The 15,962-nt window shown below is 54.1% G+C and overlaps 1 protein-coding gene across 10 annotated transcripts in view; it reads left to right on the top strand.

The window, feature by feature from the left end:
* Positions 1-1,901: 1,901 nt before the first annotated feature.
* The window catches only part of TPM3 (tropomyosin 3), a 29,313-nt gene continuing 15,252 nt past the window's right edge, over positions 1,902-15,962 (top strand). For 5 of the 10 annotated variants that reach the window (XM_080823753.1, XM_080823755.1, XM_080823751.1 and 2 more), the window contains exons 1-2: positions 8,363-8,593; positions 14,313-14,446. In XM_080823753.1, the coding sequence (XP_080679879.1) occupies positions 8,462-8,593; positions 14,313-14,446 (266 nt within the window). In that variant the 5' untranslated portion in view covers positions 8,363-8,461. Of the gene's footprint in view, positions 2,519-3,201; positions 3,328-8,362; positions 8,594-12,927; positions 13,367-14,312; positions 14,447-15,962 lie in introns of those variants that run through there. The other 5 variants (XM_080823749.1, XM_080823750.1, XM_080823748.1 and 2 more) reach the window with 4 other exon arrangements.

Below are 15,962 nucleotides of genomic sequence, written 5' to 3'. Positions count from 1 at the left end.
CTTAGAGAAGCCAGGCCAGGAGTTCTCAGTGTAAAATCCCCAGAAGAGAAGAGCCCTAAGGATGGGGGGCTGCCTCCCGGCAGAGTGGGACCCTTCCCTTGAGTCCTTCCTGCCGGGCCGGAGAGACCAGACATCTGCTCTGGAGCCCAGGCTGGAGGCTACCAAGGAGACAGGTCACTCTTCTCTTCTGGACATCCAAGGGTGACTTTAAGGATGCCTGGAAGACATGGGGAGAAGGTGAGAAGGGACAAGGTGATGGGAGGAAGCAGCCGAACATTCTGGGAGTTCCTCAGGGCTACTTCTCCGTAATACTTAGGAACAGGAGGAGTCCGGGAGAGTGTCAGCTCAAAGGCTCTCAGCGGTCTGCTGGGGGTGATCTGGAAGGTCGGGAGTTCTGTTGGAGAGGTGAAGCAGGGTGTGCAAGCCGCCTGCCCGCTCCCCCGGAAAGCCTCAGAGCAGTGGGAAGGAGGTTGAGGACAGCAGGTGGCTCTCAGCGCTGTGGTCGTGACATTAGGGGGAGAAGCTCTGTGTGGGAGCCCTGGGAAAGGATAGGTGCCCGGACGTGGAGCCCTGCCAGACATGGTTCCTGGTTTAGGCGAACGTGATCCAGCAAAGGCCAGGCACCGGCAGGGAGGGGTGACGCAGGGACAGCACGAGGCGCCAGAGTGAGAGCCGGCCGTCTCGGGAGGGGAAGAGCTGGGGGCAGTGTCCTTCCCCGAGGAGATGGCTTGCTGTCCAGCCATGCTTGGTGGCTGGAGGGGAGGAAGGGAGATGACCCCCGAGGCTCTCCTGCCTGTTTCTGTGTGATATGTTTGATATTGGGTTGTTTAATTAGGAACCAACTAAATATCGAACATATTCTTACAGAGGTGGGCAATTTGGCATCAGCCTCTGGGGCTCTGGGGCTCCTTTACCCAACCTCTACTCTCCAGGACCCTTTGGAAAAGCAGCGGTGGTGACTCCGTGCATTTCAGCCCTAAGCTGGAGGCTAGCGTGGGAGCACGAGAGCCGGAATTTGAAGATCAAATCTCCCTGCATCTTTCCCGTATACTGGAAGGGATGTTTCTCGGACCTTCTGTCCTTGTACTTTTGTCCTCCTTATCCAACACTCCCCACCCCCGTGTTAACTGCTGCCTCCCGCCCCTGGGACCCCCTTGCTCACGCGTCCCGCGGGGAGACTTCAGCTTCTCTGCTTTCCTTCAGGGTTAACCGATGGTCTCTCTGCCCATACCTCTAGTGACTGGAAGCTCTCGAGAGTGGGCTCCAGTTTTGCGCTCTGACCTGGTGGGGGTCTCGGTTACCCCGCTGCTGGGCCTTCGTGCTACCAGGAGCTAGCTATCCTCGACATAATGACTAGCAAGAGCCCCCCACACTCCTCTCCGATGGCCCACCTTGTCACCTTGAGCGGTGCCCACCGCTCCCCTGGCGCCCCGGGATCAGTTGCCGCCTGTCAGTAACAGGCTCCGAGTGGCGGAATGACCTGGTCTAGGGAGGCCCGGGAGAACAGAGACGGTGACGCGAGCATGGCAGTGGGTTGGGCGGGGGTCGGGAGGAAGCTGGGAGCAGGCAGAGTGGACAGCAGGCAGAGCTTGGCTGGGGGGGGCAGGGAAGTTCTACTTAAAGATCACAGTGGGCGAACAGAGGGCATGATCCGACCCAGATGACGGGGACCCTCCCCTGCTTCTCTCCCTCACCCCACTTGAAGTTCTGGGAGAGCTTTCCGGATACCAACCCTCTCGGTTTACTCCATCCCTGTGGCTCTAGAGGAGGAGGAATGATGTCTCCTTGCCAGTTAGAGACTCTGGAAATAGCACAGTAACTTGATCTGGGGATCTGGGGGAATTGTCAAGGATCATGAGTAACCTCCCTCTGCACTGGAGCTCAAGCTCCCCGAACACTGGGAATCAAAAGGTAGAATTCAGCCAACGGAGTCTGACCGCCACCCAACACAGGCAGGGGAGGTGACGGGAAACAGGACGCTCTGGGGGAGAACCACTGATCTGGAATCGCCCAAGTACCCTTCTCTGTTTCAGTGTTCTCCCCTGCCCTTGCCTTTTAGAACACCCAGAGAGCTGGCCTGAGAGTGGAAAGTTTCAGGGTCAGGGAGAACCTCTACCCTCCCCCACTTTCCATTGTCTAAAATCAGCCTCAGCTGTTCCCTAATTCTTCTTTGCTGGTGATGTCAGTCCATCAAAGTGTCTCACCCTGTGCTCCCCCAGGGGGAACAATAACGGGATGGAAGGAGCTAGAAAGACCATATTAGGAACCAGAGGTGGAGCCAGGAGTAGGGATAAAGGCTTAAGGCTGGGGGACTCCTCGTCGGTCAGGCAGCAGCCCCTCCTCTCTGCCCTCCGTCTGTGGTTCTCCGCTGCTCAGGTCAGCTCACCCACAGCCGCTGCTCACGATGGAGGCCATCAAGAAAAAGATGCAGATGTTGAAGCTGGACAAGGAGAACGCCCTGGACCGGGCGGAGCAAGCCGAAGCCGAGCAGAAGCAGGCGGAAGAGAGGAGTAAGCAGGTGGGCGCCCGGCAGCATCTCTTCCCTGCTGGCGAGCAGGACTGGGGGGTGGAGAGCTCTCGTGGGAGAGGCAGTGAGCACCTGTGTCTGCCTGTTCTTTGGGCGGGAGGGACGCTCTTCTTTCCCAGCCTCCCCGGATAGACGGAGGACATCTAGGGTGTTTGCCCCAGGCGGCCTGCATGACCTTGGGAAGGCCAGTAGCCCCCTCTGAGCCATGGTGTGTCTGCTGGATCTAAATGGGGGGCTGGGGGTGGGAATCACGTTTTGGGAGGACCCGATTTTGGGAGCTTGGCACGTAGCATCGCTTTTCCCTTAAAAAAATTTTTTTTGAGATGGCATTTTTAAGTAATCTCTACATCCAGCGTGAGGCTCGAACCTGCATCCCTGACATCGAGAGTCACAGAGCTCTACTGACGGAGCTTAGCTGCCGTCACGGGCACCCACTCCCTACGACATTTCCCATCCCAGGGTCTTCGATGAAAATCCAGCAGGCCTTGGTCATCTCGGGGTCAGAGGTCCCAGGGTCGCCCGTCAAGGCCCAAGTCCTGGGGCGGTAGTGGCTGGGGGGAAAGCGTGTCTCTTTTGGGTTGGTAACATCGAGGCCGCGCGCGGCCCAGGAGCCCCGGGGCTGAGCGGGCACCGCGGTGTGCGTGTCTTGTGTGTGACCGCTGGGGCTCCCACAGCTGGAGGACGAGCTGGCGGCCATGCAGAAGAAGCTGAAAGGGACGGAGGACGAGCTGGACAAGTATTCCGAGGCGCTGAAGGACGCCCAGGAGAAGCTGGAGCTGGCCGAGAAGAAGGCGGCTGACGTGAGTGCCGGGGACGCGGGCGGGGCTTCGGTCGGCGGCGCAGCCGAGACGACCGCGTCCCAAACACACGTGCACACGTGCCTGTGCGGGGTTCAGAGAGCGGGGACACACACGCGTGCGTCCCTGCGTATAATCTTACGTGAGCCGACGCGCGCTCGTAACGGCACGCGCGTTTGTTCTTAAGCACAGGGAGGTCTCATGGTGGTCTCACCCTCAACCCAGGAACTGAATCGGTTTCTCAGGACCCGAGCAAAGGAGCCCAGCCTGCTGTCACTTTTCCCGCCCCCTCCCCCGTGCCACATTCTTAGCTTTTGTGTCCAAGACTTGGCACAGAGGTCTGTGTATTAATAGGGAAACTCTCATCTCTCAACTGCCCCGTGGAGCCGGCTCTGATTTCACAATGGGACAGAAGGTCACACTGACCCTGGCCCTACATGGCTCTGTTTATCAGGGCCAATGGGAGTGTGTGGCCTGCTGCTGCCGAGAGGCCATACTGAGCATCGCTCCTAGGGCAGCAGAGAGGCTTTCTGAGAGACCGTGGTAGAAGCAAGAAGGAACCCTATGGGGTAAAAGTGTCACCACCAGACCTTACTCTGCGGCACTGGTTCTGTGACTCAGCTTCTCTAGGCTCAGGGTTGGATTTTCCCAACCAAACATGAAATAAAATTCTTTTTTCCACTTCATGTTTGCCCTGGCACCACCTACTTCCCTCTCTCTTCAAACTCGAAGATTAGCACAAAGACAAATGAGAGGCTACAGAGGAAAGATGTTGGGAAGAAAAGTGACATAACAGCAACAAAAAAATGTCCTGATATTGACGGAAATACCATCAACTCTTAGCACTAAGTTAACAGGAAAATAGAAGCACGTATTTTTGTTTAGTTATTTTAAGTAGGCTTCATACCCGGCGTGAGGCTGGCATTCACGACCCTGAGCTCATGAGTTTTAACCTCCACCGACTAAGTTGTCTGTGTGCCCCCAAGGAACACAGATTTTTTTTTTTTTAAAGATTTTATTTATTTGACAGAGATCACAAGTAGGCAGAGAGGCAGGCAGAGAGAGAGAGAGAGAGAGGAGGAAGCAGACCCCCACTGAGCAGAGAGCCCGATGTGGGGCTCGATCCCAGGACCCTGAGACTATGACCTGAGCCAAAGGCAGACGCCCAACCCACTGAGCCCCCCAGGCGCCCCGAGCACATACTTTTTAAAATCACATTTGGTTTTGGCAAAGAGCTGTCGACGCAACGTGGGCCATTCACAAATGTTTCCAGACCCTCACATGGGGCCTCTCCGCTGTGAGGTCTCTCATCTCCTCTTTGGGTTTTTGGCACTTTCAGGGGTCAGGGAACGTGGTGAGGGTTGCTGAATGTGTCATACCGGAGGCCAGAGGTAAAGCAGATCATATACATTACACATATTCATAGTTTCCGAAGTTTAGGCCCCTGCAAACTATTAATTCTCCCTTCCTAGAAAACTGCTGGAAAACTGCAATGAACACAGGTTACCTCCAGAGCTTTGCGCAAATGCCTGACGGCCCGCTCGGATTGGCGGGCCAGGGTTCCAGGTGCACATGGACAGAGCTCTCGGACTCCAGTGGACCGATCTAGGGACAGGAATTTTCTCAAACCAGCACAGTGCCAAGTTAATGACAGTTTTGTGAGATGTTGGCTGATGGCCCTCAGGGAGAGTCTGGAGGCTGAAATGAGCGTGCAGCCTGGAGGAGGTGTGCCTAGGGGCAGTGAGGACAACAAAGTCGAACCTTGGATCTTTCCACTTCATGTCTGCCCTAGAAAGATCAGAGGCTCTAGATACCTCAGTTTTATTCGGAAGATAAAGGAATTTCCCGAGGATTGAATTCTGTCTGTCCTAAGCTGTTGCACACGTGCTGAGCACACACTCTCGTCCCCACCTGGACAGCGTGGACTCGGTAGATTCACTCGGAAGGAGTTTCTCCTCTTTGTATAGGAACTCATCAAAACCGCTTCAGTATGTAATATGAGGGTAGAAAAACTCATTTAACTTCTCTCCCCGCCCTCGCCCCGGCAGCTTTCCTTACAAGTCAGTAAGTGCCCTCAGAGGTGTGCTGGGGAACAAGAAATGGAAGAGGAAGGGTTTCTTTCCTCAAAGCTGGGGTCGGCAACTCCCACTCCTGTTACAGCCTAGTTCTGTAGAGTTGTTTTTTTTTTTTTTTTTAATTTTATTTATTTATTTGTCAGAGAGAGAGTGGGAGAGTGAGTGAGCGAGCACAGGCAGAGGCAGAGGGAGAAGCAGGCTCCCTGCCGAGCAAGGAGCCCGATGTGGGACTCGATCCCAGGACGCTGGCATCATGACCTGAGCAGCTGCTTAACCAACTGAGCCACCCAGGCGTCCCGTTCTGTAGAGTTTTACTGGCACAACATGATATGCCCACTCACTCACATAGCTTCTCTCGTCTTCCTCCCGACCCGGGAATAGTCATCACACCCCAGGGCCCGCAAAGCCAGAAAAACTGACAGTCTGGTCTTTTACAGAAAAAGGCGGGAGATTCCTGCCTCAAAGGATCAAAGAAGGAAAGTGTTTATAGGAATTGAGAAAAGGGCTGAATAAGGAGGAGGCAGCAAGGTTTAAAGTCGAGAGCCAGGGTCAGAGTCATCGCAACATGATAGGTGTATTTTGCCGGGAAGGGCGCCCTGTCCCATACAACTGGCCAAGCCCTTCGCAGTCCAGTTTCCACCTTTGAGATGAACACACAGAGCCTATGACTTTGATGCAGATATAAAGGGAAGGAGAAGAGGGGAGGGAGCCAGTCAGTGCATGGTCACATGTTCACACAGTGAGTTCCAGCTATCTGAGCAGCTTTTCGGGAAAGCACAGCATTTCTTGGATTGCTTGAACAGAGCAAGGGCAAAGGTTGGCAAGGTCGGTCCAAGCTTTTTCCTCCCTGAATTTGTCTGAGGTCCTTTTTTAAAAGAACTGCAACACAACCAGGTAACATTTGCCATTTTAACCATTTTTAAGTGTACACTTCAGCGGCAGTAGGAACACTCACAGCGCTATGCAACGATGCCTAAGGTCCTCTCCACCTGAGGTGAAGTCAGAAGCTAATTAGCACAAAACGAGGGGAAAGAAGAGTGTAATGTTTGGAACATAGGGTCCTACCAGACGTGGAAGGGGTGGGAGCTAAGAGCCAGGGATGGACAGATACACCTGCTGATATGTTGTTGTATTGTTGGTCACCAGGAAAACAATAGCACTGGGCCTCTTGCTGCCCATCCATCATGCCTTTAAAAGGTATCAGGAGTCAATCCACCTGTTTCCCTGGATCAAGAGAAGATTATCTGTTCACATCTCCCAGCCTCAGGAATGCAGTGGTGCTCTCCGCAGCCTTGGGTTTGTCTTGGATAAGGGCTCCGGCAACTTCACTAGGACAAAGGGAGGTAAACAGTGCCCCCTGCTGATGGCCACCCAGATGACAACGTCTCATGTCCACTTCCATAGTCTCTCTGATCAGATTTCTCCAAAAAGAGATGGAAAATTCTTAGGCCATCAGGGTAGTGTTTACCAAGGTTCAGAACCTTGTTCTCCCTCCCAAATTCCTGGGAGTGGGAGAGAGAAACCAGTGTACAGGTTACTCTCTCAAGCAAATTACTGTCTCAACTGCTTCCTCTCAACAGGCTCATTGCTTCGTACTTTTTTAGATGTTTATTATTTAGTTCGTTTGTAAGAAGTTTATTACGTGAAGACACAGAAAAAGCTCTCAAGGGTGAGAGGGGTCCTCGGGTTGGGAATGAGGGCCTTCAGTGTTGGTCTTTTGTAGAAAGCTAACCAGGAAACTTAAATCCTTGTAACATCCCACTGAGAGCCCCTTCAACAGCCTCCTTCCCTTTTAGGGGCTGGTTATTCTTTGTGGGTCACAGGTGATCATCATAAAGGGCAGGGTGGTCCCATCGGTCCCCTTACCTCTGGTTTCCCCACACCACCACATTTGCTCAGTATTTTTAAGACGAGGCAGGGAAGACAGAGCCCGTGGAGGCGCGTCCTCGGGACCAGGCACTGAGGGCAGCACCTGTCTTACCCACCGGCCCTCTCCGCAGCCAGGATTCTCAACTCCAAGTGCTCTCCGGCCCGGAATTCGGAGGGAAGGAGAGCCGCACCGGAGGGGTCGTCTGGTCGGAGGGCCCGCGGGGAAGCAGGCGTGCAAGCGAAGAAGGGCGGAGATGGTACAATCTCCAGGTCTCTCTGCTCTTGCGCTTCCGAGAGTCCTGCAGGGCGGGGCCGGAGAGGCCGCTTCCAAGTCCCCAGCAGCTCCTCAGGGCACCGCAGAGCAGCCGTGGCCGCGGACCGGGGCCGCACCACCGAGCAGAGGCCCTCCTGCGGCTGCGGCACCAAGGGCCCGGGAGCAGCGATCCGTCCTAGAGGGCTCCTTCCCGGTGAAGCGGGCGCCCAGGACACCCTCTCACCGGCAGAGGCGCGCAGCGACGACGACCGACCAGGCCCGGGCGACGGACGGCTGCGGCGGGTAAACCGCGCTCCGGACCGACTCTCGAGGGCGCCGGCCACAGCGCGGCTCCGAGACGGAAGCGGCGCTTCGTTCCTAACGGGCGCCCCGCGGGACGAGCAGGGGCCCCGCGGCCTTTCCTCCCACCCCGGAGCCCCTCACCGGCTTCCGGGCGGGGGCCGAGGACCCCCGGGCGGACCCGGGAAGGACGGGGCGGAGCGGGGCACTGCGGAGGAGGGGCCCCGCGAGCCCCGGCCCTCGGTGCGGCGGGTGGAAGCAGAGGCGCACGCGGCGCTCGGGGCGGGAGGACACACGGTGCCCCGACCGGTGGGTGGCCGCGGCCGGACGCGCGGACACGAGCGCAGCCCGCGAGGCCCGAGCAGCCTCACCGCGACGCCGCCCCCGGTCGCCAGGGTAGCCGCCCCCGGCGCAGCCCCGCCCGCCTTTGCTGGCGCGAGGAGGCCCCGCCCCGCGCTTGCGCGGCTGGCTGTCCTCCCGTGGCCCCGCGCGGCAGGGCGCGGCGGCGACGTCACGTCCGGGCGGGTGGGCGAGTTCCGGTATTTCAGGGCGGAGCAGGCGGAAGTGGGGGTGAGAAGCGGCTACGGCGCCGAGCGGAGGAGGCAGGAAGCCGAGCGCGAGCAGGGGCTGGGTGGGCACCATGGCCGGGATCACCACCATCGAGGCGGTGAAGCGCAAGATCCAGGTTCTGCAGCAACAAGCCGATGACGCAGAGGAGAGGGCCGAGCGTCTGCAGCGGGAAGTGGAAGGGGAAAGGCGGGCCCGGGAGCAGGTACGGAGACGGTGAGGCGCGTGAGGGAGAGCGGGCGCTGCCGCGGCTGGGACCCCGGATGGGGGCGGCCCTCGTTCCGCGGCGCAGCGCGGTTCTCCGGCGCCGGCCGACTCGGAGATGAAGTTGGAGCCCGGAGGATGGGTGGGGCTCAGCCGCAGGTGGCCCTGAGGCGGCCGAGGGGGGACCTGGGTGCTCGGCTGAGCGGACTCGACGTTTGAGGGAACTGAGTCTCTCGGGGCTCCGGCAGTGGTTCTCCTCCTCCTCCCGGCTCATTCATTCAGTCCCTCGGAGCCAGGCGCGGCCGGGGGAGGGGCTCAGCGGTCTCTCCCTCCCCCACTCCTCCGTGAAGGGCGGGGAGGGGTGCGGAATTTGCTCTCTCGTTAGAGGTTTCCGGCCCAAGGGTGAGATGGGAGGCGGTGGGCGCTTCCCTGGTCTGGGAGGGGCAGGGCCGAACTTAACTGTGCAGGGGTGGGGGGTGGGGGTGGGAACCGCCGGAAAGCCCCCGGCCTGGCCTGCTGGCAGCTTTTCCGCTCCCCCCTCCTGCTCAGGAAATGAGGCAGCAGTCGGCAGAGAGGAAGCGCGGTGCCCTGCCTGGAGGAGGTTGAGGCCACAGCAGTGCCTCGCATCCTCCGGCCTGGGCTCTTTCCTCTTAAGGGGGCAACCGCTAAACCCACCCTCTCGGACGGCGTGAAGGAGCAGAGGACGAGCTGGTGCCTCGCTCGCAGTGCTAGTGCAAACGCACGGGGCAGCGCAACTTGCCGAGCCCTACGCGGGGTGACCTGGAAGGCAGGGACTTCTGCCAGGCTCCAGGCTCGGGCCTTTATTGCCGAAGTGGGATCAGTGCAAGCTGAACCGGTTACGAAGCCTTGTTCCAAGCACAGCTGATGAGCCAGCTGGTGTGGCGGGGAGTCGGTGGAGGGCCGGTTTCTTTCAGGGTTTCTGGTTGACCCCGGCCGTGCGGGTGATGCAGACAAGATAATGAGTTCCAGGTGGCCTCTGGTGATGTTCCTCTGTTGCTGTCCCGATTACCCTCCACAGTGGTGGTGGTGCTGGGGGGTTAGAGATCATTACATATTTGTTCAACAGGAAGTTGAAACGTAAAATGTTGGTGGGATGAGTGGTGTTTCTTGAAACTGCTTTCTGTTTAGAAATGGTTCTCTAGTTTCAGCAAGCCATAAGATTTTCCAGGGTGTAGGGTGCATCCAGTGGGTGGAGATGACCTCCTGACTTCAGGCCTTGGTTTTGTTGGAGGATCTCTAGGCTGGAAAGAAAAGTAACTGTTGCTAAAATTTGAAAACCCAGTGAAGAACTTTTTGTGGTTTATTGCCATTCCTTGTTCTTTTCCGGTTAAAAAAAAATTTTTTTTTTTGTTACTCACTCCCCTGGGGGAGTGGCTGAGAATTATTGTTCTGGCAGCTGCCCACTAAGGTAGTACATGAAAATTGTTAGAATACACTTTTCTTTTTATAACTGGGCATGGATGTGCTGGAGTTTGTCTTCCTCGGTCACCTTTTTCTCAGGGTTTTTTTTCCCCCTGTTCATTATACTGGTGACTTCTAATTATCAGTTCAAGTGAGATGGACTGGCTGGGTGACCGAGTAGGGACACTTTTTCATCTCCTTTGTTCTGGAGACTAGATCCCCTTAAAGAGGAAGGCAGGATGGCTTTTAAAGAGGTAGCCGTGTGTTGAGCCACAGTTTTAGGCTCAACATTTAAGTGTGAGCATCCCAGGAATACTTCTAGAGTGGGTGATGCCCCATCTCCTCCCTTCTCTCCCCAGGATTTGGTAATTTTCCTTGCCGGAAAATTTGTCTCCTTTTCACCCCGCTCTTCCTAGGTGGCTCTGCGGTCATAGGCAGCAGAGTGAGCAGCTTCAGATGTTTCTTAAATTCTTCCTGAAGATTTGCGTACTCAGTTGAGTGTTGAAGTCTAGTGAGGAAGTTCAGATGGGGAAGTAGGGGGATAGTTAAATATTGATGAAACCACTATGTTTCTACTTCCCAGCTTGAGGGAGCTTAACCGTTTGACTTTCTGCTCTGGCAAACTTTGAACTCCTTCTGAGGAGGAGACACCCCTGGGAAGGAAGTGGGTGCTTGGTCTACCTGTTAACCTCTTAGGGCCTTCTGGAATGTGAGTTTTGCAGGCTCCTCCCTCCTCCTCAGCTAGAAACTCAGCACTCCCTGATGCTATCTCATGCTGTTAGTGGGATTGTCACTTAATTATTTTTCTGGTTGCTTCGTGTGAACATTCACTCTTTGTTGGGAAGCTGGAAGAATCCGAAGCTGCGTCTGGAGATGTTCTGGGATCCATCTTCCCTGTTTTCAGGAGCTTGACCTTTTACATTGTAGCACTGTGTCCTCTCCTTTGCAGTTCTTGGTGAACTTAAACAATACTCAAATGCAGTCTTTTTCTTTGCCGGTTTTTTGGTGGTGGTAGCAATACACACAACATGAAACTTACTGTATTGGCCATTTTTATATAGTTCTTCTTATCTGTTTTTAATAGGTCTCTCCTAACTTATCCTGGTATTTCCTTTTTTTTTTTTTTTTTTTTCCTGGTCTAAAAAATTGAGGCATATTACTGAAAAAGTGAGTGGGCTTTAAAACAGCAGTTCTGATTCTGGCTTTATACCCAATTCCTGGTCTCTGGAGGAGTTAGAATGCCTGGCTGTTGTGTTTCTGTTTGTGGGGTCTGGTGGACAGCACAACGGCCTTTATCACCTTTGGTTTAGATTTACTTTCCTGCTGATTACCTTTCTCTCTCCTTCACATTAGAGCACACACTCATAGGGGAGAGGCAAATAGCCCTTTGCTCTGGGTTCCTCCTGTAGACTCCACCTTTGTTTGCTCTGGGGCAGATAGTTGTGCTCCCTTCCCCCAGCTTGCCTCCCCCTTGGTGAATTTCAAGTGCGGGTGGACAGTGGGTCTCCCTGGGTAGAACATTTGTGAACAAGGTGATACCGAGCAGCCCTTTGCTCACAGGCTCACTCCTGACTTTTCCATTACTGGTTTTCTTTGAATTTCATCTCTGGCTTTTTTCTAAAAAGAGAAACCCCAGAGTGGCAGAATGCCAGATTTAGGCTAATCCCCTTCTGTCCTTGGCCCTGATCTGCCTCGGAGCACCAGTGCCCTGTCAGTTCTTTGCCTGGAGGTGTGTAGTGTGCTTGGGGACTCTTCCGCGTGGAGGATGGTAATGTTTAAGCCAGAGTCATTTCATGGCGAATGCTGTGATCGGCCCGTCGACTAACATGAACAAATTGCTGCTGTGACCCTCCTCCTCCCTTGGAATCTCTGCTTCTTGGACCTGGAGAGTCCGATTATTACCTAAAGGAAAGCCCTCAGAATCTATCCTCTGGGTGGGGCAGAGGTGGGTGGGCTGAAAGTTCAAAACTGTTTCTGAATATGCCAACCCTAGTTTACTTTTCCCATCCTGGCTTGTAGGAGTTAGTCCCAGCCAGCGTCGTGCAGGACAGATTGATCTGGAAGGGACAGGCAGTGCACACAGATTCTGGCTTGAAGCAAAAGTCTCCCCTTATTCCCTTAGACGTAGTCATAGATCTTGATTCTGCAAACTTGTGTTTCATTGTAAAGAGAACTGATCCTCTGTAGGAGGAGAAAAAAAGAGAACAGTGTTTGTGTGTCGTGTCACACTCCCCCACCCCAAGCTTTTGCTGGGACACCCATGGCTGGTTCTGCTTTTGATACAAGCTCGTTCCGTGTGCGCATGCTCTTGGGAGGGCACCAAGAGGTGTTTTCTCCTCCCTTTTCATCCTTGCTAAGAATTCTATTGTAAATGCTGATTTGTGGGAGAAACTGCCGGAGCCAGCTTGTTGTCATGGAAACCCTACACCCCGCCCCCGTAGCCTGTCCTCTTCCCCTCCTTTTGGGTAACTGCTGGTGAGCTAGATGGGGACTCAGATTTTATGAGTTTCTTCCAAATCTGGTTCCTTTTTTTTTGTTGTTGTTGTTCCAGGCGTTTGAAGGGGGAGATGGGGTAAACACTGCACTGGCGGCGTTTTTGTCCGGTAGCTTGACTTGTTCTTGTAATCTTGACCTGTTGCCCTTTCTGAGCTTGCGAGGTGCGGTGTGTGTTGTCCTAGGGGCCATGGGACACTGTTTTCCTGGAAGAGACAGGATGAGAGAGTACTCGTCTCTGGTATTTTGAGTAGGATAGTTAGAGACACGATGGGTTCTTAGTAATTTCAGCTTCAGTGGATTCCTTGTTGTTTTTCTCCTGGGGGCTGGTGCTTCTGTAGTCCCAACCCAGACAGTACTTTGAAACTCCTGTGTTGTATTTGGAAATTTTTGTGCCAAATACGCTGATTTGGTTTGTTTGTTTGGGGTTTTTTTGAGAGTGAGAGTGCAGCGGGAGGAGTGGAGGGAGAGAGAATCCCGAGCAGCCTCCACACCCAGCCCGCAGCCTGGGGTGGGGCTGGAGATCTGAGCCAAAATCAAGAGTTGGATGCTTCACTGACTGAGCCGCGCTCTCCTCCTGCTCCGAATCCCCCCTCGCTCCGTACCAAATAACCTGATTCTTAACGGAAGTCTTCCGGGCTATATCCCTCCCTTTAGGGACCGTGGCCCAGATTATTTCTGTACCTGCTCCCATCCCTGACTGCCAGCAGGAAATCAGGGTAATAGAATTCAGACACAGTCTGGACTGTAGAGAGAGATCACGTTAACCAAGCACTTGGATAAGCGGCTGAACCGGCCGGCTTGCGGAGCGGATTGAATTCTCGTGTGCTTGTGGCGGCCGCCAGTGTACTTGCCACCGGTAAAGGCGTATGGAGGGGAGAGGTAGTCCTAAGAGGGAGGCTTTTCTGCCAGTAGAATTCGTGCACATGTAGGCTGCCTCCTTTTCTTGTTTCTCACTCCATTGTCAAGGAGGAGGCATGAGATGGCTTGAGCTCGAGCCTGTGCTTGAGGCGGGGAGAGGACTGTCAGAAGTTGTGGGGAGGGTGAGGCTAAGTCCGGAGTCCTGATGACTGCAGGAGTAGCAAGGGGTCGCAGCTGAGAGATTGGCAGGAGTGGCGGTAGGCGTGGAGGAAACATTCTCTTCTGCCCCCCACTTTTTCAGTATGTCATCGAGGCAGGTCATTTTAGCTAGGAGAGCTCCTTGTTGTCACCTTTGAAAAGCTGGGCATGGGGAGCCGGTCGCAGGGGCGGGAGGGTGGTTATCCCCATCTTGGATCCTTTTACTTTCTGGTCTGGACTGTTACTCTGAAAGATGTTCTCTTGGCTAGTGACCCTCCTGGTATATTAGGATAAGGTCATTGGAGGGTAAACAACTTGAGTTGAGCAGCAAATTCAGAGATAATCCAAACTTCCCTCTTTAAGAACCTTCACTTACTTATTTTTTCACTTTCTGAGATACTTAGAAGAAAGTTGCTAAAGAGTGGAACTCCCTTCTAAGCCAGAGCGCAGGCAGAAGGGACCCTTCACTGGCCACCTTTTCGGACACTAGCGTGTTCAGGAGTTTGACCTGAGTCCAGAAAGGAGCCAGTACTAACTGGCACTGGGCTGGGCAAGGAACTGAGTTTTAAAACGTGCTTCTTGTGGAGCACATGGAAGTCCGCTGATGGGAAAGGGAAGAAATGGGCGTCTGTGTCATCGTGTCCACATCTGCACTAGGACAGGTGTTGCCATGTTGGACCCTGGCTCCTTCCTGGCGCCCCACCCGGTCTTAGCTCTGCTCCACCTCTCCGTTCTCTTGTTCACAGGCCGAGGCTGAGGTGGCCTCCTTGAACCGCAGGATCCAGCTGGTTGAAGAGGAGCTGGACCGCGCCCAGGAGCGCCTGGCCACTGCCCTGCAAAAGCTGGAGGAAGCGGAGAAAGCTGCCGATGAGAGCGAGAGGTGTGTAGACGAGCCTGGTGGGGCGCGGCTTTCAGGAGCTCAGGACACACGGGACCCTCAGAGGAGGATTTCCTTACAGTCCTGCTCCCTGCTCCACCCCCCCCAAGGTTTTATTTATTTATTTATTTATTTATAGATTTATTTTAATAGAGAGAGAGATCACAAGTAGGCAGAGAGGCAGGCAGAGAGAGGGGGGGAAGCAGGCTCCCCGCCGAGCAGAGAGCCCGATGCGGGGCTCGATCCCAGGACCCTGAGATCACGATCTGAGCCGAAGGCAGAGGCTTAAACCACTGAGCCACTGAGGCACCCCCCCCCAAGTTTTTATTTAAATTCCACCTAGTTAACATATAAAAATAGTAACTTACCTCTTTGTTTCTGTTCTGCATATCCTTTTCACTTGAAGGCAGGTTAAGGGTTACCTGGGCGCTGTGACCTCTGGTAATTGGTGTTACACTAGAAACTGATCTAATGATTCATTTCTTAAATAGGGTCACCAGGATGGCCTCCACGGAATCATAGGCTTAATTTGTGAGGTTAGTCCCCCTAAAGCAGTGGTTCTCAGAGTGAGCTCCCAGCCCAACAGCACCTGGGAACTTGGTGGAAATTCAGTTTCTCAGCCCTTACCCTGATCTAGGAGTCAGGAACTCTGGAGCCCAGCCGTGAGTGTGAGATAAGCTCTGACAGCCACTGCTACAGCATTAGAATCATGGGAGCGAGGGGTAGGCATCACTGGGGAGTTAAAAATATCAGAATGCCTGGAATTCCACCCCAGTTCAGTGCGCCCATTGCAGGCAGGCTCTGGGTGTTGATGCTTTTCAAGTTTGTTTGATAATGTGTGTCTGTAGTTGAGAACCACAGTCCCTGAACCAAATCAAAACTCACCTTTGGTGAGAATAGCCAGTTGACTTCTTGCCGCTGTGAGTTAGACTAGAGCAAAGGTGTGTGAGGACATGCGCGAGGTCAGAGGAAGGCTTTCAGAATCAGAAATGCTCTATCAGAACATGGGGGCACAGTGCTGCTATGAAGATGAGGAATTTGGCGGTCTCTACTGGTGCAGAGTAGCACCCCAGATTCTAGGAAGTGAAGAAAACATGTTGCAGAACGGGGTAGTGTATGATTCTTTTGGGGTGTGGGGAAGTGGGGGTGAGGTTTGTTTGGATTTTATCTATATAAATCCCTTCTGGAAGGGTTATGAAGAGTTTGTTGAGCAGGAGTAGAGGTGGGGAGGGTTACTTTATATCCTGAACTGTATACTTAATACTAAGGGTGTATTGTTTTTTATTTAAAAAAGTTTATTTCATTTATTTACTTATTTTTAAAGATTTTACTTATTTGTCAGAGAGAGAGCGCACAAGCAGGGGGATCAGCAGGCAGAGGGATAAGCAGATTCTGCGGAGCAGGGAGCCCGACGCGGGACTTGCTACCAGGACCCTGGGGTCATGACCTGAGCCGAAGGCAGAGGCTTAAGCAGCTGAGCCACCCAGGCGCCCCAGAGTTTTGTTTTTTTTGTTTTTTT

Source organism: Martes martes, assembly GCF_963455335.1.
Source record: "Martes martes genome assembly, chromosome: 15".
Classification (NCBI taxonomy): domain Eukaryota; kingdom Metazoa; phylum Chordata; class Mammalia; order Carnivora; family Mustelidae; genus Martes; species Martes martes.
The sequence above is the reverse complement of the archived record's forward strand: the minus strand, read 5'-3'. Positions and strand labels throughout refer to the sequence as shown.